We start from the raw sequence: 21851 nt of genomic DNA, 5'->3' as shown, positions 1-21851 counted from the left end.
TCCTTTTTGTTTTGAAAAACCCTGGAAAATAGGTGGCTGGGTACATCCAGGAGAATATGCATCATCTGGTTGGTATTTTGCAAATTTTGTGTACTTGTAGAACGTTACTTTTGAATGCTATAGCTTGCATTAGCTGAGCTTTTCATGTTTTGCATGATGAACTATTTTGCATGAATCAGGGACACCTTTGGATCCCTGCTGTAGTTGTGCTCCAAGGTTTGATGCCTCATTCACATTGAAATGGATAGAATTTTATGATCTGTTAGAGTATATTTTAGTGAAGGACTCAGGGTATTTAACAAATAATTTTCTTACAGAGCTAATTATCTTATATTTACATCAAGCTTAGTTGCCTGATTTACTTCCATTTTTATTTTTGCAAGTTAATTATTGTTGAATATAAATCAGTTTGTTGTTCCTGCTAATGTACTACCTCCTGATATTAAGCTGATATTTACTCATTGGTAATATAATGTCACTTATGTTTATTGTTTTTAAGTAGCACTTTTGATTTAACCAAGTTTGGTTGAAGTTAGCAAATACTCGTTGCTTCTGTTTACAAGCAGTGTTACACAAAGCCAGCCAATATTAGGAAGTCAGTCACATTCATGGTGTGAGGATATATTTTATATGCAATGCAATACAAATACAAATAATTGCTTACTGTCTTGTTAAGAATTTTAAAATTGGAAAAATTGTGCAGCAAGTTTTACACTTTTGTATATAATTTATATGAATGTTTTTTTTTTCACGGCGCTCAACATTTTTTATTTTGACAGTCTACTGAATTACGTATGTACAAGTGTTAAAAAAGAAAAAGTTAATCAAGGGTAAGATGGACCATGGTGAGAGTTGGGAATTATTTTTCATATTATTTAAAGAATTTAGGAATAAATCTTATTTGTGATAGAAAAAGATGGATACGTAGTAGAAAATGTGCTGCTTTTAAACTTTCTGACTGAATAGACTATCTGCTTAGATTTTTGTAAGGTTTTTCCTTGGGCTGTTTCTGTTGCAGTGACAACTTCTTTACTAACTACGTAGTATGATTTTAGTGTTGGATGACAAGTTGAAGTATATTTAATAATTTTTTGTTTTTAGTTATAATCAATCTATATAGTAGAAAAGTTTATGAAATTTATCGTGAGTGTAATCCATGCAAACATTAAAATGTAGGATTTGTCAGTTTAAAATCCTAAAAATATCTACTATTGTGCGGTATGTATAAACTAAAAAAATAGTTTTGTTCATGCAACTTACCTGTCAGATATATATATAGCTGATAATTTCCGACACCGACAGAATTTAAAACTTACTACACACGTAGTGGGAGTCACGGTGTTAGTACCCATTCCCGCCGCTGGGAGGCGGGTATCGGAATCATTCACCCATTTTCTATTCAATAATTTTTCTGTCGCCGGTGTTGTGAACATCTGTTTACAGCACCTCCGTCTGGATTTGGAAACTTTTTGCTACTTGAGTATCCCTTTTGGTTCTTTTTTGGATTAATTGATTGGATCGGTGGCTAGGCACACGTATTAGTGGATTGATTTGATTTTGGTTTGGGACTTTTCTTGGATAATATGTCAGGGTCTAGTACAGCTAGCGCTAGGTTCTGCTCTAGAACTGATTGTAGAGGTAGGCTACTGAAGCTTCAGTAGACCCACATACGCTATGTAAGAGTTGCAGGGAGCATGAATGTGTGTATGAAAGCCGTTGCAAGGAGTGCGAAAGACTAACAGATTCTGAGTGGAAGGCGTATGGAGACCTATATTAGGAAACTTGAAAAGGATAGGTTAAGGAGGTCTTCCTCCAGGAGTATTTTCAGGCGTGGCAAGAAATTAATGTTTCTCCTGTTAACCCTCCTTCTGTTAATGCTCCTAACCCTGTAGTTTTGCCTCCGGGCCCTGAAACAGTGTCTGTAGAGAGTAATACTTTATCCTTAATATTGGAATCGATTCGTAATCATAGAATCGAAAGTGTTGGCTCTTGAGAGCAAAAGTGACGTGCAAAAGTGCAGTGATACCCCTTGTGTAGTGGAGGGTGCGTCAGATCGGCCTCGTTTCGCCTCTAGGCCTGGACCTCTGCTTGACTCCCAGGACCTGGGGAGGGAGCATGTCGAAGCCGAAGAGGGTTACAAGGAACCCCCACCGATCTTGACGTGCCTTCGGCAGTTACTGATGAAAATCCCCAGACTGCCAGGGAGCGTGCGCGTGCACGTCTCCTCAAGGAGTGTTTTTCGTCATCGGAGGCTTCATCCCCACGTTAAAGGGTGAGTTCTCAAGGTGCTTCACGTCCGCAATGAAAAGGACGGCGCGTAATGGTTTGACGCTTCACGTCCTAGTTCTCCGCTCTTTTGCGATCTTCGCCTGACAGTGCGTTCGCTGCTTTTCCGCCGCAGAAAAGGCGTAGAGAGTCTTCGGACTTGGATTCAGTTAGCTCGTACGAGCGATACAGTCGCTCCAGAGCTCGGGAAGAAGGCGTACCTGGGAGGAGGAGGGAGGCGTCCCCTCGCCGCTCTCCTGCTCACAGGATCAGTCCCTCCCCGGAGCAGGAAGATTCGCCAAACAAGAGGATGATTCAGTCACTGCAAGCAGCAACTTCAGGACGCTCTTGCTGCTAGAGAATCTCTTCCGCGTCGTAGGAAGGATGAGAAAGCTTCCATGTGAAGAAGTCAAGACCGCTCTTTCTCCTTCGCATCGCCTCTCTCTTCGTTCGAGTCTCCCTCTAGAGTTCGTTCTGCTCCCCAGCAGCTCTCTAGAGGAGGTGAGAAAGTTCGCTTCTTGCTCTCAGATGAAATATCTCCCGCTCGCAAGTCTTCGTACTGTTCCGGCAAGCGATAGTGGTGGAACGCTGAGCGCGCTTCTGTGCAAGTTGGAGCGCGCTTCAGGTGCCCGCCAAACGCGCACCTGTGTTGATAAACGTGCACAGTTGAGCGGCAGACCGCTCGCTGACTGACGCTCGCGCGCACCAGTGGAAGCCAAGCGTGCACTAGTGGACGCTCGGTGCGCGCCAGTGGACGCCAAGCGTGTGTTGGTAGATGTCGAGCGCGCACCCGTCGGCGCCAAACGTGTGGATTCGGACGCCAAGCACGCGCTGGTAGACACCAGTTCCTCACCAATGCAAGTTCAGGTTGGAGAAGGAACCCTTCCTGTTCGTCAGTTTTCTTCAGAGTTTCCTCCTACTTCTCTCCAGTTTCTGAGGAAGGAAGTTAGTTCGCGATTTGAGTTTAGAAGCAGAGGAAGAACAAGCAACCAGCTACTGTCTCGGTACTATAAAGTTTTGATGCGTCTTCTACAGTCGGAGTTCGGAGAAACTTTTCAACCGGAAGCCCTCGTACTCCTCCTTCTCAATTTTCTTCTTTTAAGGCAACGAAGACATCGGGGTTCATTAAAATGAAGAAGTCGTCTTTCCACGAAGCAAGCGTTCAGGAAAGTCCATGAGTGGATGGAGAAGAGGAAAGTGTCAGGAAAGTCCTCTTTAGCTTTTTTACCGCCTTCAAGACTCTGCGGTAAAAGGAGGCATGTGGTATGAGACAGGAGAAGACATAGGCGTTAAACTACCAGCCTCTGCTCAAGGTGACTTCGGGAGCATCGTAGACGCCTCCAGAAGAGCCCTTCTGTCTTCATCAAAAGTCACTTGGACCCATAACGAGTTCGACTTTCACCTAAAAGGCCTCTTCAGGACGCTAGAGGTCTTCAACTTTCTCGACTGGTGTCTTGGAGTTTTAGATGCCAGGTCAAGGAGTTCTGGATACTATTAGTCTGGGGGAGCTGTCCAGCGTTCTTTCTTGTATGGACAAGGCCGTCAGGGATGGTTCTGAGAGTTGCTACGCACTTTAGCTCTGGGGATTCTCAAGAAGAGAGCGCTCTTTTTGTAATTTCACGGCCAAATCCGTCTCTCCAACGCAAAAGGCGGACTTGCTTTTCGCTCCTTCTCAGACCATCTCTTCCCCCAGGCTATGGTTAAGGACATAGCTTCAAGCCTTCAGGAAAAGGCAACGCAAGATCTTCTGCCTTCAGTCTTCTAGAAGGCCAGCAGCTGCTTCATCTTCTGGAGCTTCGTTTGCCAAGAAAATCGAAGCCCTTTCGTGCTGGACCTTCCTCGAAAGCAGCCTCCCGAGGAAGAGGCTCTTCCAGAGGAAAAACCCCTGCTCCGTCAAAGAGTAGGAAGTGATTCTGGAAGTCCTTCAGACGCCGGTAGGAGCCAGGCTTCTTCGATTCGCGAAAGCCTGGGAAGAGAGAGATGCCGACCCTTGGTCGCTGGATGTCGTGAGGAAAGGGTACAGGATCCCGTTCTTCAAGTCACCCCCGCTATCCTCAACACCAAAGGATTTGTCTCCCTCTTATCGAGGAGAGAAGCAGAAAGTGCTTCTCGATCTGCTGGAACAAATGATCGAGAAGCAAGCGGTGGAACAGGTCTTCGACCTGGAATCGCCAGGGGTTTCACAACGCCGCCTGTTCCTGGTGCCGAAACATTCGGGGGGGTGGTGGCGACCCGTCCTCGATGTCAGCAGGCCTAAATCTCTTCGTGATAAAGAAGAAATTCAAGATGGAGACGACTCAATCGGTGCTGTCAGCTTTGAGACCGGGGGATTGGATGGTCTCACTGAACCTCCAAGACGCGTATTTTCACGTCCCCATCCATCCCCAAAAATCAAAAAGAAAAAAAAAAAATAACCCCTGCGATTTGTCCTGAAGGGGAAGGTATTCCAATTCAGGGCACTTTGCTTCGGTCTGACCACAGCGCCGATGTTTTTTCACCATTCTCATGAAGAACGTGGCAAGGCTGCTTCATTTGGAGAATATACGGATCTCTCTCTACCTAGACGACTGGCTTATTCGAGCTTCATCGCGGGAACGGTGTCTGGAGGACCAATGCACACGACCATGACCGTTAGCAAAGTCGCCCTGGGGGCTTCTGGTAAACCTAGAAAAGTCGCATTTGACTCCGTCTCAATCTTTAGTCTATCTGGGGATTCAGATGGACTCAGTGGCTTTTCGGGCTTTTCCGTCCCATGGGGCGACAACTTCAATGCTTGGAGAAAGTGGCGACCTTTTCTGGGAAAGGAAACATGCTCGGTGAGGGAATGGATGAGTTTGCTGGGGACCATTTCCTCACTGGAGAAGTTTGTTTCTCTGGGAAAGGCTCCACCTCAGACCTCTCAATTCTTCCTAGCCAACAGTTTGGAAGAACAAGCAAGATCTGGAGGCGATCTTGTGTTTAACGAGAGAGGTGAAGGATCACCTAAGTTGGTGGTCAGATCCTCGGAAGCTCGCAGAAGGGCTCTCCCTCAAACTTCGGAAACCCCGACCGACTAGTGTTGTTTTTCCGACGCGTCGTCCACGGGTTGGGGAGCAACACTAGGAGGGAAAGAAGTGTCGGGCACCTGGAGAGGGGAACAGGTGTCCTGGCCACATCAATCTGAAAGAGCTGTCAGCCATTTATCTGGCTCTCAGGTTTTTTCCATGGAAGAAGTATCCGGCCAAAGTCGTTTCAGATCAATTCGGACAACACCACATGCGCTGGCATACCTAAGAAATCAAGGGGGAACTCACTCGCCTTCTCTGTTTGCCATCGCAAAGGAACCTTTTGTGGGCGGAAAAGCGCAAGAAGTCCGATCCTGACAAGGTTCGTGTCAGGAGTACAGAATGTTCGGGCGGACCTTCTCAGTCGGCGAGGACAGCTGTTGCCGACAGAGTGGACCCTTCACCAAGAGGTTTGCCAGTCGCTGTGGAACCTGTGGGGCTGTCCACAGGTGGATGTCTTCGCAACGTCCAGGACGAGAAGACTTCAAACTCTATTGCTCCCCAGTTCTGGACCCGGGAGCAGTCGCAGTAAGCGGACGCCCTACTTTTGGAGGGTTGGTCGGGGGCCTTTTCGACATATAAACGCTTTTCCCCCGCTCAAGATCCTCGGGAAGTGATGAGGAAGTTTTGCGGCATCGGAAGGAGCGAGGATGACACTCACTCGCCCCCTTCTGGCCGGCAGCCGACCTGTTCACAGAGGTGATGTCCTTCCTGGTAGACTTTCCGAGGACTCTACCCTTAAGGAAAGATCTACTCAGACAGCCCCACTTCGAGAGGTACCACAAAAACCTCCCCGCTCTGAGTCTGACTGCGTTCAGACTATCAAGAAGTTGGCCAGAGCGAGGGTTTTTCAAGACCTGTGGCGAAGGCGATTGCCACCGCAAGGAGGCCCTCCTCGATCGCTATGTACCAATCGAAGTGGGCTGTCTTCAGATCCTGGTGCAGGAAGAAGGGCATTTCCTCCACCACAACCTCTGTGAGCCAGATAGCTGACTTCCTTCTTCATCTGCAGAGAAAGAAGTGAAGTTGGCTGTTCCAACTATTAAAGGCTACAGGAGCCGGTGCGTTTCTGTAGGTCTTTAGACACAGAGACTCGATTTGTCTAATAATAAGGACATTCATGATCTCATTAGATCGTTCGAGACTAGGAAGGTAGTCCAGCCTAAAGTACCCTCGTGGAACTTGGATGTGGTACTCAAATACTTGATGTCGAGTAACTTCGAACCGCTTCATTCAGTTTCTATCAGGAATCTGACGAAGAAAACGATCTTCCTAAACCGCTCTGGCGACGGCGAAGAGGGTTAGCGAAATTCAGGCCATTAGCAAGCAGATTGGCTTTTTCAGAAAGTAGTGCGTGTTGTTCTTTAAGTCCCATGTTTCTTAGCAAAGAACGAGAATCCTTCCAACCCGTGGCCGAGGTCCTTTGAAATCAAAGGGTTGTCAGATATAGTTGGAAACGAACGTGAGAGATTCCTGTGTCCTGTCAGGGCTCTAAAGTTTCTATCTGCAGAGAACTAAAGCTTGCAGAGGTTCATCGGACAATTTGTGGTGTATCATTGAGGAAACCTGATCTTCCTATGTCCGAAAAACGCACTGGCGTTCTTCATCAGGAATACGATTCAAGAAGCGCACAATAAGTGTAGTGACAGTGATTTAAAGCTTCTGAAAGTAAAAGCTCACGAGGCTGAGAGCTATTGCTACTTCGGTAGCCTTTCACAAAAACAAAAATAGGCTCTCAAAGATATTTGAATGCCCACATTTTGGAGAAGCAATTCGGGTGTTCGCTTCACACTACCTGCGGGAGGTGAAAGTGACATACGAAAATTGCTTCTCCCTCGGACCATACATTGCTGCAGACACTGTTTTTGGGGCAAGAGGGTAACACTCAATCCTATCCTTTAGGGATTAGGGGGGTTTTTAATTTGTGTTTATGGTTGTGGGGTGACCGCCTGGGGGCGGGTCTCCCTTCCATTAGTTTAGTTAAGTGGGATACCTTTGGTAAACTAAGCCAGGTGGTGGTATTTTTTGTCTCGTTGCCCTCATTAGTTATGGTCCATGGTCTAGTCACGTCGTGGTCTCTCCGCCCCTGTTGACAGATCATCTGGAGTGCACCAGCTTCATAGGTCTCTACCTTGCTGGCACTCTAGTAGCACAAGCAGACTTACGTGGCAGTAATCACGAAGCCAGCTATGCTAACAGGTAAGGAATCAAGATATCAATTATCTGCACATATGTGTTTCCTAAATCCTCTATTCTGTCTCTCCCACCACCAAAGGTGGGATTCAGCTATATATATATCTGACAGGTAAGTTGCATGAACAAAATGATATTGTAATGATACAATTAAGTTTGTTCATACTTACCTGGCAGATATATATAATTAAGTACCCGCCCACCTCCCCTCAGGAGACAGTGGAAATAAAAATTATGAATAGAAAATGGGAATGATTCCTGATACCCGCCTCCCAGCGGCGGGAATGGGTACTAACCACCTGACTCCCACTACGTGTGTCGTAAGTTTTAAATTCTGTCGGTGTCGGAAATTATCAGCTATATATATATCTGCCAGGTAAGTATGAACAAACTTAATTGTATCATTACAATATCATTTTCTAGACAGCAGCTGGTAAAATGCTGTGAAAACATTATGTATTAAACCAATGTTTAAACCAATACATTCTGGGAAAATTAAAAAAATTAACTTTAAAATTAAAACCTCATAAGGAGACTGCTAATATGCAGAATTATTTGTGTGAAAAAGTGGTGATTCATTTATTCCGAATTGGGAATGTCAAATTTCAGAATATTTAAGAAAAAGCCTAAAATGTGGGTTATTGCACCTAGCAGAAGAGGAGGAAGATTAGAGTTGACTGACTTTGCAGTAGGTAGGAAGACAGATTCTAAAGGATAATTAAAATTATATGGAGTTTGTAATATAGCATGAATAGTGAGCTAATGCAAGATAGTGTGAAAAATAAATGTCATTCAACAGAAAGTTAGAGTTCTGTTGTTCGGTGGTCCCGGATCCGTTCGCTGGGGCAGATGACTCCGCATACTTGAGACAACCTGGAAGTTTACACCTTCCTCTTGCCTGATCCCTCATGTCCTGAACAAAGTAGCTCCTTTATGGCCCCAAGCAGAGTGGTTCCCAGTCTTCTGTCTCTTCTCTCAGCAATGCTGAGAGAGATTCCACCTTAGCATGACCTTCTCCACCATCCTCATGTGGAGAGGTACCACCAATCTTAGGTTCTTTATCTCGTCACGTCTGGAGTCTGTCCAGTATCTCTTTCAAGCGAGAGATCTTTCTCGCAGAGCAGTGACTCGGTTGTTTGGCTACCTCAGGAGATCTTCGTCAGTCACGTACAAGGGCAAATGAGCCATCTGCTGTGATTGGTGTCGTCGATGGGATTTCTCTCCGCTCAGAATTTCTGTTTAGTAGATAATGATCTTCATCTTTCTCAGAACAGAGAAAATTCTTTCTGTTTCTGCTGTGAAGGACTACAGGGCTGCCCTATGATTAGTTTTTTGTCTGAAAGACATGAACATCACTTCATCCTCGGAATTCTCTTATGTGGTTCAAGAGGTTTGAGCAGTTTTGTTCACCTAGGGAACTCAAACCTCCTGCATGGGACCTTCCTCAGGTGCTGAGGGGTCTCACTTGTGCTCCATTCAAGCCCCTAAGTCATTCGGGAACTGACTTTGAAATAGTTTTCCTTCTGACCTTGGCTTCCTCGCAAGAGTTGGAGAGCTCCATGGTTGGGATTATGACATAAACACACAAGAGGATGGTGGTCAGGAGCTTTTGAATTTGTCCCGGAATTTGTGGCTTAAGCCCAAAATTCCCTCGGTTCACAATGACAGATTTGCCTCATATAGATAGCAGTTTTTGTAAGGCACATAGACGAAGTTTCTCTCAAGCGCTGCTAAGTATAACATCAGGCTGCTTCATTTATGCTGGTGTTCTCTGCAAGTGCTTTGTTTTTTTGTCTGGCTATATGACTCATACATGATATTACCTTTTATCATTGTCACTTTTTCTAGTGAATGCCTCTTAGGTTTGCTACTGGGTTTCTCATTTGGATGCAGTCTAGCTTGGTCAGAGGGTTACTTCACGTTTTTAGGATGCCATTTGTTGGCAGGAAGGAGATACATTTCCTGGACTTTTAAAACCTGCAGCTGCCTTGAGTCAGGGGAATTGCTGATTGCTGATTGTTCTATCTTGATGTAGGTAAAGGAGGTAATGGCATCACAATTTGGTTGCTGCATCACAAATCCATTTCTTTAATATAGCTTATTTCTGCATCAGTCACAAATCCCAAATATGTAAGTCCACTTGCAAAAGAAAGGATGATGAGCTGGTGCAAGTAGGTTGGTGATGAAACTTAGAATTTTGAAAGCAGAATTTAATTTTTCCAAAATATGACATTGCTCAACTATGGTTGTCTTAGCTTCATTACATTACATAAAGAAAGACCCATTCAACCATCAGAGGCCTAAGGACAGGTGCATATACATACCAACTTAATTTAGACACCTGGTCCTTTTTATTTCCTTAAGCAAATGGATTGATATATTTGGGATTTGCATGCAATGCACAAATAGTGTATGTCAAAGTAATGGGTGTGTACTGAAAAGAATATAGTACATTTTTTTACAAATCTTTTTCAGGTAGAATGTTTATTTTTCTGCCATAAGTGCAGTGAAGAATATTTGTTTTATTCTTGAATATTCTGCCTCCTCTATGGAGAGAATTATAGAAACACTTTAATACACAGGTTAAGTATTGAGATTTTAAAAAATGCGAGTGACTTCTTGAGTGGCAGAAACCAGAATTTCAATCTTGTGCTCTTTAGCTGATTTTATTCAACATATTTTGATTACTTTAAGTAGATAGGGCTTAAATCTTATTCATTTGTTGTTTAACATTCTATTTGGAAAAACAAAGAAAATCTTGTAAGTTTTATTTTATTAAGAATAGAGGATGCATTACTGTATTTTTTTTGTTTGTATTCAGCAGTGAATGATTACTCTGTCAGTTATCATCATTTGAACCTTATACTAGTACAGATTTTGGCTATTAAGTTGCTAGCTAGCATTGTAGCTGCCAGAGCTCTAATCTTTCCATAACTTGAATACTTGGAAAAAGTAGCATTGTATATGCTAGCTGGAACAGCAAAATGAGATAATCCTGCAGCTAAGATCTTAAACAAGCTCATTTTTTTTCCTGATTTTTACCAAGACAGTAGCTGTGTATTTGATGTTTTAGTGAGAAGTGAATTTTTATAGATTTATTTACTTTTTATTTTTTGCAAAGGCTGCATGCTCTATAGTTTTTGTAGCCTCTTAAATGTCACTTGGTGCACTAGCTGATAATGTTAAGTATTTTTTTGTTGACCTTTTCAAAAATTATTTGGAAGCTCTTTTTCCAGCAGTATTATTTAATTATTATTTTGCATGGCTTCTTACTCATACTAGTTGTTACATTCTTGCTCCTCCTGTGCTCTGGTTCCATGATATACGTCATGCCATTTCCTCTGCTGCGCACAACTGGCCATTACACCTCCCCGATGTTTGAAATATGCACGTGACTCCTCTCCCCCCTGGGTGTACGGTTGCACATCATTGGCCTTTGGTGCTGTGTACACAACAGACAGTGGGAGTGAGGAAGGTGGGGGCTCTCCCCCATACTCGGGTATGATTTGTGTGCTTCATTGCTTTGTAGTCCTAAGTTGATGGCATTAGGCCAAGGAAAGCAATCTCTGTGATGTCTATGTGCTTTTGAAGTTCCATTTTGAAGACAACTTTCATTTTGCTCAATATACTTGGAGTCATGTTCCCTACAGATTTAATGGCTGTAATTTGATGTTTTCTTTTAATTTTAACATAATTGAAATTAGAACTTGAAGAGTTCATTTTCTTTGAGTTGAGTGTAGAATTTATTAACTGATATGAAAGTTGAGTATTGTAAAATGTTGGAATTATTGGACTGATAAGAAATTGCTCTGTTTTGTGCCTATCGCCATCATTTGCTAGATATTATTAAAAGTGTTGCCTTGTTTAGCACCCTTTTTTCATGCATGCTTTATTTTTGTGGTAGACAAGATCAATTTATTTTGTGTAGAGGTTTTTCTGTTTCCCCTACTAGAGTAAATGTGTCCATATAACTATTAACAGTTATACTAAGAAAATTTATCAAGACTAAAATTTCTTGTTGCTAATGTAATTTTCCTTGTTATTATTGTCTTAAAGCATTTCTGGAGATTCTGTCTGTTTACTCTTATTAAAATGAGTGTAATAAGATACAACAACAGTATTGTTGCCATTACGATAGATTCTTACTCTGCATATGTATATCTTACTCGAAAATGAATGATCACTAAACATTGTATCTTAACACAAATATAGACCCAGATATTTTACTGGCAATTTTTTATCATCAATTAAGACTATCAGTGTTGGTGACCAATGTAGAAAAGGTGCCCTGGAATGCAAATTACTGCTTCACTTCCTTTCCAATTGTCATTTCATTGAGTGTATGTACATCAAGCATATATGCTTCTGGTTTGAGCGGTGGATGTCAGACATTGTATTACAGGTAGTCCCTGTGTAACAGCTGTCTTTACCTACAGCATTGCATACTTGTAGTGCTTTTTCAAATATATTCATCAAAACCTCATTTCTGGGATGTGGTTGATGTTCCAAAGTTACAGAGCTATAACTAGGATTACGGCACCGTAAGGACCGTGGTCGGTATGGTCTTCACCTGCCACCTCGGTGGCTGCGAGTTTGATTCTCAGCTGTTCCATTTAGGGGCTAGAGATGTGTGTTTCTGGTGATAGAAGTTCACTCTCGACGTGGTTTGGAGGTCACATATAGCCATTGGTCCTGTTGCTGACAGCGCTATAAGTGTCATAACTCTCTGGTACTATAATGAGATGAGAACCCATTTAGGAGGTCCCGCTTATGGGAGGATTTATTATAAGGATGAAAGAAAACCGGTTTATTACCCGGGCAAAGCTTGAAAACCAGTTCTTCCTCTAGTTCGGCGTCATCGCTAAGTCCGATAACGTCATGGCGAGCGCCAGTCAAGCGTTGGAGGATTCGGGAGTTCGCGACTGATCCTCGGGCTAAGAGGAGAAGAGTGAATTCTTCTTCATCTTCAGACCAAGACTGTTGTATCCAAGTCAGCAGGAAGGTCAGGAAGTCAGTGGCTAGTAAGCACAAAGCTAGCAGACGAAGCTGTTCGCAAGAATCCGAACAAGCAAGAGTGGCCACGGCCGACGGACTAGCGGCCGATGCGGAGTTGCCAGTTCGGATTACAAAGACTACGATACCGCTGGTAAAATCGGCGTTGGCGGTGAAAGGTGCAGCAGAGGATAGAATGCAGGTCCCAGTTTTGCCCGTAAGGCCATTCAAAATACGTACAAAGGATGATAAGGCTCCTATTAAAAGTACAAAAAATAGGGAGTTGGCAACCTCGTCGGATACGTTCGTGGAAGGCAGTGTCCGTCTGGATGAAAGGTCGAGGCCGAGTTCTCCGACGCTCGAAAACGATACCAATACTAATAGAGATGAAGTTATATCTGTTTCAAGGGAGCCTTCATCTTGGAGAACTAGACGAGGTTCTCGCTCTAGATCCGTGAGCAGAGAAAGAGTGAGGCGTTCGCGTTCCCCTGCTGACTATTCGGGATCGAGCCAACCGCGGCCAGCAAAGATCAAAGAGACCACGGCCGTAGGGGCAGGCGGCTGTGGAATTCCGGGCCGTTGGTCAGAAGATAGGGGTGAGACAACACCCTTGTGACGGAGAACAGTACATTAGAGCCAGAGGAAGGAGAAAACCAAGAGTTTCTGGCCTCGTATGCAGAGGTGATTGATTTGATTCGTCAATTCAATAACCTTTTGGAGAAGACAGAAACACCGGCCAGTATGCTTCCTCCTGGAATTGACATGGCATTTGGATTAAAAAGGGATACCAAGGTGTCGTATGAATTGCCTTGTTTGAGTCATGCGGATTCTGTCTTACAACATGTAAACGCAAAGATTGCAGGAAGGGATAATTCCTTAAGATCTAATAGATCATTTAAATTCATTCCCCCTCCAATGATGAAGCAAAGGAAATATTATACGACACCGAAGGTCCCTTTGCTGTCTAGACAAGTGAACCCTAATGTTGTAAGATTAAGGCCTGGATTAACCTTGGATCAGGTTAAAATGGAGTGCCCTTCGATGACGTACCAAGAGGCTGCTACGTTAGAAGCTGTTGCCTCTTAACGTAGCAGCCTCTTGGTACGTCATCGAAGGGCACTCCATTTTAACCTGATCCAAGGTTAATCCAGGCCTTAATCTTACAACATTAGGGTTCACCTGTCTAGACAGCAAAGGGACCTTCGGTGTCGTATAATATTTCCTTTGCTTCATCATTGGAGGGGGAATAAATTTAAATGATCTATTAGATCTTAAGGAATTATCCCTTCCTGCAATCTTTGCGTTTACGTGTTGTAAGACAGAATCCGCATGACTCGAACAAGGCAATTCAGGCTGCTTCTTGGCTAGATCTTTGGTCAACAGCAGTGGCGAAGATTGCATCCTCGGAAGTGACAAGAAAAGTAGTGGATGAATCATTGTTCATTAGATTACTACAGTCAGGTTCCAAGGCGATTGCATACCTGACAAACTTAAGTGCCAATGTTTGGGCAAATATCCTGCTAATGAGGAGAGATGCAGCGTTGGCTAGACTAAGCCGCACTGTGGATTTGGATTCCCTGTTAGCGATGAGGAATGGGGATATCTTGGAGTCGCATCTGCTGTTGCCAGAGGTCATACTGGAAGAGGCGATAGATAGAAGAAGGATGGACACTAATGATAGGTTGGTGCAGCAGGCAGTTAGGAAAACGTCTAACAGTCAAGCTACTCCTTTGGAGGGGAGACAACAGCAAATATCTCGGAAGAAGACAGTGAGACATAACATCCCTAATAGAGCCACAAGACCCTCTTCCCCAAAGAGGATAAACTCATCAGCCCTTTCACAATAGCAACAACAGAGGGAGGGGCAGTAGGGGAAGAGGGAGAGGCTCAAGAAGATAGGATGGGCGCCTCTCATCACTCGGCCACACCAGTGGAGGGTTGCCTGGCAAATCACTGGAAGGTGTGGCAGGAACTAGGGGCAGAGCAGTGGGTGGTGGATGTTCTCAGGATCGGGTATTTGATCCCGTTCGAGGTAACCCCATTACCCCACTTCGCTTATGCCCACGAATCTCAGAAGGCCATTATTCTGCAAGACGAAGTGAAGAAGATGATGGAAAAAGGAGCTGTGGAACAAGTATGCAGTCCGTCGAAATGCTTCTACAGCAGGATTTTCCTGGTACCCAAAGCCAACGGGGAGTGGAGGACAGTAATAGGCCTGTCAACTCTGAATCTGTTTATAAGGAAAACCAGTTTCAAAATGGAAACTCCAAAAACGGTTCTACAAGCAGTCAGGATCGGGGACTTTATGCTGACAGTCGATCTGAAGGACGCATACTTTCAGATACCAGTCCATCAGTCTTCAAGGAAATTTCTCCGCTTCAGTCTTGCAGGGAAAGCTTTCGAATTCAAGGTCCTGTGCTTTGGATTGACAACGTCTCCTCAAGTTTTTACAAGAGTGTTCACTCTCGTGTCGACGTGGACGCATGCTCAGGGGATCAGGCTAATAAGATATCTGGACGATTGACTGGTGATAGCGAAGTCTAGAGAGAAATTACTCAGGGACAGGGCGACCCTCCTGCAGCTTTGTCATAACCTAGGTATTGTGATAAATCAGGAGAAGTCGCAGTTGGATCCAAGTCAACGTTTGGAGTATCTGGGAATGGTTATAGACACAACAGAAGCCAAAGTATTCCCGACAGACCAAAGAATAGAGAAATGCAAACAAGTGGTGAATGCCTTTCTGGGAAAACAAACACAGCCAGCAAGATAGTGGGAGGTGGTACTGGGAATCCTAACCTCCCTGGAGAAGCTAGTACCACAAGGAAGGCTACACCTTCGGTCCCTACAATGGAGGATGAAGGAGTTTTGGTCACCAATAGTAGATCACCCGTACGAGCAAATTCCCTTGTCGGCAGAAGTGAGGAAAGACTTGCTGTGGTGGGTGAACGACAACAATCTGACAGTGGGTGTCCTCCTTCAACAATCCTCTCCGGACCTTTTGCTGTTCTCGGATGCGTCACTAGAAGGCTGGGGAGCCCATATGGAGGAGTTGATGGTGTCAGCAAAATGGAGTTGCAAGGACAGAGAACTCCATATTAACGTGCTGGAGTCAAAAGCAGCGTTTCTAGCTCTACAGGAATTCAGGGGGAGAGTAAAGGGACACTCAGTGGTATTGATGTCAGACAACACCACAGTAGTAGCTTATATAAACAAACAAGGAGGCCTAGTTTCTCGGCAGTTACATGTGATGACAGTTCAACTTCATCAGTGGGCTGTAGAGAACCTGGTAGACATCAGGGCCAGGTATATTCCGGGAAAAAGAAACATATTGGCCGACAAGTTGAGCCGCAGGGATCAGATTCTGGGGAATGGAGTGGTCCTTGCACCAACAGGTAGTGGACAGGATGCTCATGTTGTGGGAAGGACCGATCATAGACCTATTCGCAACCAGGTACAACAAAAAGTTGGAAGTGTATTGTTCGGTAGTCCCAGACGCAGAGGCAGTAGCAGAGGATGCGCTACAACACCCTTGGGACAATCTGGCCGTGTACGCATTTCCTCCATTTTGTCTAATCCGGCAGGTTCTGAACAGGGTAATGCGGTCTCAGAACCTCAAGATGACCCTGGTAGCTCCGTTATGGCCGAAGGCAGAGTGGTTTCCAGACCTACTGGAACTCCTAATAGATGTGCTGAGAGAGTTACCCCCATGGAGCAACCTACTGTGTCAGCCGCACATGGAGAGGTACCACCAGTCGGTGAAGTCCCTATCGCTTCACGGGTGGAAACTGTCAAGTATCTCCCCCGAGCGAGAGGGTTTTCGCAGAAAGCAGCAACTCAGATGGCAGGAAATATCAGAAAATCATCTGCGACAGTATACCAAGGAAAGTGGTCAGCATACTGTGATTGGTGTCGTAGAGGGAACTTGTCTCCACTCGGTACCACTATTCAGCAGTTAGCAGACTTTCTGATATATATCTCAGAACAGAAAAGCATATGTCTGTATCTGCAGTGAAGGGGTACAGGGCTGCTCTAGCCTTAGTCTTACGAATGAAAGGGATGGACATTTCGTCTTCTTGGGAGTTGGCCATGCTGATGAGGAGCTTTGAACAGTCATGTCCACCAAAGGAACTAAAAGCCCCAGATTGGGATCTGACCATGGTACTGAGTAGTCTGACAAAACCCCCCTACGAACCACTAAGGCAGTCCACGGATAGGAGCCTGACCCTGAAGACAGTCTTCTTATTGGCCCTGGCTTCAACCAAAAGGGTGGGGGAGGTACATGGCCTGTCATATCTCATAAAGCACTCAGAGGTTGGAGGTTGGGCAAGTGGTATTTGAGTTTGTTCCTCAGGGAAATTTCGTGGCCAAGACCCAAAACCCCAAACAATAGTGGACGGCAGATTCGACTCCTTTGCCATACCTTCCTTGGCAGACTTTGTAGACAATGACAAAGATGAGATGCTTCTGTGCCCCGTCAGGGCACTAAGGGAGTACTTAAGAAGAACAAGGCACCTCAGGCCGGGGTGCTGGAGGTTGTTCGTAAGTACAGGACGGAACAAGAAGGAAGTGTCCAGGAATACAATATCGTTTTGGCTAAGGGAGACGATCAGAAATGCTTATATGACAGAAGACAGGGGGTCAGATAGCCAGGTGGGAGCTAGAGCTCATGACATCAGGGGCTTGAGTGCTTCTCTGGCATTTAAGAAGAACATGTCTGTGGAGAGAATTCTGAAAGCTGGTGTGTGGAAACGCCAGACAACTTTCACCTCATTTTATTTGAAAGACGTTGCCCATAGATCCTTGGACACTTTTTCCTTGGGTCCAATGGTGGCAGCCCAACAAGTGATATAGCTCATCCAGTACCTCTAGCGGGTCAGTTTGCGTCTAGTCTAAGATGAAGGTATGAAAGTAGAATGAATGGGATGACTGGTCTTTTTTCATTACTACTTTCTTCCTACTCCTTTAACTACGGGCAATATGAAGGAGGGTACCGTCATATACTGGAACGGACTAGATGCAGATGAGGTGGTCAGCCATACTGTGAAGCTATCTTAGGTTATGATATACTTTTCAGTAGCAACACACCCCTCTAGATTATAGGGAAGAGAGGGGTGAGGGTGGATCCAGTTACAAGGGACAAGAGTAAACCATAGAATGGTATCAACACCCAGTGAGGGGAAACCAATAGATTCGCTTATATCTTTGGTTCTAGGTTCATTGTCCATTCTCTTAGAATTTCCCTAATATATTCGGAAATGGATACGGTGGCAAACTCCCAGTCAGGTGTAGAGACTTACCTCCCTCCAATAAGTAAGTCTATCCTAATGTTAAGACCAAAGGTTGTTCCGTATACGAACAAATACCAAATTTGTAACTAATTTGTATTTTTCATAACTAACAAATCTGAGGTCTTAACAGGTAAAGGCCCACCTCGAACCACCCCTCTAGCAGTCTAAACTGGGTTAGAAATATAACTGGTGGGTCACAGGTCGCCGTGGGCATTCTGGGTATACATGCCCCGTGACCTGGTATAGATGCCAATAGTCCCTGGATCTCACAAGTGTAATTTTAATTCTACCGGTTTCCAGCTTGGCGCTAGTAAATCCTAATGTTAAGACCTCAGGTTTACTAGTTATGAAAAATACAAATTAGTTACAAATTTGGTATTTCTTTATCCAAGCTTACATAAGTCTCACTCGCCCATTTTTATAAACTTTCCTTACGTTGTTCTGGGTCATGGCGATTCCCGACTTTCGGCACGCCACTGGAATAGAACCCCAACCGAAATCCCGGGGACTGCCTGTATTTACATCTTATTCCATTTATATAATTAATCCAAATAATAATTGAGCGATTATTGGTGTCTTACCGAGTGGTGGTTGTCAGATTTTATGATATATACAGCTACTCCATTCTTCATTGATGCAATTGATCATCTAGTGCTTGTTTGTATCTTACTGTTTGTTTTGTTGTTTTTATGATGATTTATTTCTCATTGTATTAATCTGATTTTGTTAATAGCTCATACATGTTTCTTTGCCTTCCAAACACACTTTGGTGCATGCTTGGTCTTTTTTTAGAGGTAATCCAAGAAAGTGTGTTTCAGATGGGGAAATATCATATGATGATGATTCGCATCTTCAAGTTGATGTATTTTTAATTTACCTTGGTTTTTTATTTCTATGAGAAAACTCAACTAAAAATCATGGAGACACTTATTAGTAAAGGATTTCCTGGTATTGTCCTCTCAAGTCTGCAGAATTCTTAGTACACTTGCCATTGATCCCAACTATTCGACCCATACTGTAGCTATCATTTCCAGTTCATTAGTTACTGATTTACTTTCTTTCTTGAGGAAAGCAACAGAAATATTCAGGCATTAATAGCACCCAGCTCACTGAAAAGTGCTCTTGTTTTAGGGGTTTGAGGGGATATCATGTCATGAACTTTTCTGTTTTCCTAATTTCAAGGTAGGATCTCCTTTTGTTAGAGATGTATCATTAAGTAAGTGCTTATCTTAGTACTAAGTTAAGTATATCTTAGTTTTACCAGACCACTGAGCTGATTAACAGCTCTCCTAGGGATGACCCGAAGGATTAGATATTTTTACGTGACTAGGAACCAATTGGTTACCTAGCAACGGAACCTACAGCTTATTGTGGGATCCGAACCACATTGTATCGAGAAATGAATTTCTATCACCAGAAATAAATTTCTCTGGTTCCACATTGGCCAAGCCGAGAATTGAACTTCGGACCACCGGATTGGTAGCCGAGCTCGAAATGCACTTAGCCAACATGGAACTATCTTAGTACTACATAGCTTCATTAAAGCTCCTTACAAACTATTAAAAGAGAGCCATTCAAAGATATGTGTCAGGCAGTTTACAAGAGGGATGTTTTCTAAGCCTATCAGTGCTATATTGTTTAAAGTTTTGTATCTACGTGGTTATACAAACATGCATATAAGATCAGAGGCTGTGAATACAATTTATTTCTTGAGAGTGTTTTTGCTTCTCATCAAGTTTTGAAAATTAATACTTCAAGAAAGGTTACTGCCCTCAGAGTAAAACTCTTAGCCTATATTGTGTATCTTTAAGCACCATCATATTCCTTAAGTTTTTGGAACAAGGTGGGCACTGCTTTTTCATGACACTAGTAAGAATTTTTACATGCAGTTAAATTATTCACTCAAGATATGCCACCAAGTTTACAACCTCCTCAATGGCAACTTTTAGACTGGCTAAAATCAAGTGGGTGGCTCACGAGAGAGTTAGTTGTGATCTTGACTTCAAGGGAGGATGTACTGCCCCTCTCTCACATGATGCCCTTTTATAAATTTGCTCATAATTATATCAAGGGTTAGCTGTTGGTTGTATTATGAACCCACATGCTATTATTATTATGATGATATTATTATTAGATTTTATTTAAATGATTGCTTTTTAAATTTGAGGCGTCTTCAAAATCAGAGTGTCTTCAACACTAGGAAATATGGTAAATGGAAGTAGGTTTAGGGACATAAATACTGTAATAAAAAACTAGTAGAGAAGAAATATTGAAGCTGTAGTCAGTTCATTAAGTCCAATTATGCAGTATTCAAATATTGCCTGGTTGATTCATTATCTTGCTTTACATTGTGGAATCAAGATTCATTATCTTGCTTTACAATGGGGAATCAACCACAAGCTCTGTAATTTGTCAGCATTATCATACAGGCAAAAGGTGGCATTAAGAAGCCAAATGCCTCCAGCTAATTACAGTAGCATTTGACTCCTCGTTATCTTAGAAGGAAGTCATATGTTTTATCAATGAAAATTGATAAAACAATAATATAAGTTTACTATGAACATTCAAAGTTTGTATGGAAATTGGCTCCAGTTCTTAAGATCAAAGCTGATAAGTGTTTTTTTATGTAAATAAATAATTAGTATTTTAAGTTAGTCTAGAATATCATGGGGAAAGGAATGTTTGATTAACCTTTACAGAAATGCTGTATTCTTTTTTCATTTGCTTTTGCCATTATAGAGTAAGATAATTGCATTAACCAAAGCATGGCAGCTATTTTTTTTCTTTGTTTTTTTTTGTTTTGTTTTATGTGTGTACTAACCAGAGTGATTTCCTCCTATGCAATATCTGCATCTCCCTCCCCAATCAACATACAAAAACAAACCAAACAACAACTTTCCTGCCTGCACACTAAATGGCCCATTCGTGGACTGGGGTATTCTCATCATCAGTTACTGACAACTTCTTTGGTAAGAGTTTGTTTTACAACAGTAAGTTTTATTTTTAAAAATCTCATTTCAAAATAATATTTTGTGTTTATAACATTGAATAAATGTACAGTTAAACTTCAAAGATCCATATTGTACTAAGTTCTGTTTTTTCGTATATAGAAGCAAAATAAAATTAATAGTAAAGTTTAGAATAAATAAAGACTATTCGTAAGAAGCAAAACTTAACAACAGTATCTAACAATTTAGTAGATGTAAGTATTTTTGTTATTAATTTTATGAATTTGTGCTAAAACAATAAGTAACAATAGGACACTTCTTTAGCAGGTAAAAATGCATTAGTAATAAACAGTTGTGAATTTTATGTAGTTAAGTATTACGGAGCCTGTTTGCAGGAACTGTATGAGAAAGGGAAGAGAAAGATATGTAGAAAAGTGATCTGTTACTATGAAAACGGACAGTTTTCTCTGTATCAGGAACTAAATTGTAAACTCTACATTCAGAGAGAAGCAACAATCATTTGCCTATAGATTCTCCCTCTCTTACGTTCTCTTAAACTAAATTTGTCAACATTAATTTTGAATAAAATCTACATCTTCATGTTGATTTGATTGTTACATACAATTTGAAGTTAACAAAGATAAGTTTGTACGTATTAGGTTATGACTATAGGCCACAGGCTAGCCTATTACAGTATGAAAATAAAATTGTGCAAATCTTCCCCTGAGAAAGGGTCCTGATCTTTGAGTTTTTACTTGTACTTTATAATAATGACAACAGTTGAAATTCAATTGCACACATGGAAGTTCTTTTGTAGTATATCGTAGCTTCTATTGAATATTAGTCAATGTTTAATTAATTGATAGTGAAACCCAAAGTATAAGAATTTTTGGTTTAAGAAAGTATGAAAGTATTTTAGCCATTTAATCTTTCTGTATTTATGATTAATATTTAAAATGTGCCAGTAGTGCATTCTATTTATTTTTAGCTCTCAGTGACGATTAACATAACAGTGTAGTACTTTTCTCTATAAGTATTGCATCTTCTTGCCTATAGGATGTCATAGATTTTTTCCTCTTAACTGAAGCCAGCTTTAAGTCAATGTTATCATATGGAGTGTT

At 42.6% G+C, this 21851-nt stretch overlaps 1 protein-coding gene across 37 annotated transcripts in view; it reads left to right on the top strand.

Moving 5' to 3' along the window:
* LOC135206982 (C-Jun-amino-terminal kinase-interacting protein 4-like) overlaps nucleotides 1-21851 on the top strand; it is a 168526-nt gene that overhangs the window by 48320 nt on the left and 98355 nt on the right. For 21 of the 37 annotated variants that reach the window (XM_064238557.1, XM_064238562.1, XM_064238546.1 and 18 more), the window contains exons 9-11: nucleotides 33-68; nucleotides 10960-11001; nucleotides 20734-20751. The exons of 2 other annotated variants lie outside the window; for them this stretch is intronic. In XM_064238557.1, the coding sequence (XP_064094627.1) occupies nucleotides 33-68; nucleotides 10960-11001; nucleotides 20734-20751 (96 nt within the window). The remainder of the gene's footprint in view (nucleotides 1-32; nucleotides 69-10959; nucleotides 11002-20733; nucleotides 20752-21851) is intronic. 14 more of the 37 variants (XM_064238559.1, XM_064238580.1, XM_064238574.1 and 11 more) reach the window with 6 other exon arrangements.

Source organism: Macrobrachium nipponense, chromosome 31 (assembly GCF_015104395.2).
Source record: "Macrobrachium nipponense isolate FS-2020 chromosome 31, ASM1510439v2, whole genome shotgun sequence".
In the NCBI taxonomy this organism is placed as follows: domain Eukaryota; kingdom Metazoa; phylum Arthropoda; class Malacostraca; order Decapoda; family Palaemonidae; genus Macrobrachium; species Macrobrachium nipponense.
The sequence above is the reverse complement of the archived record's forward strand: the minus strand, read 5'-3'. Positions and strand labels throughout refer to the sequence as shown.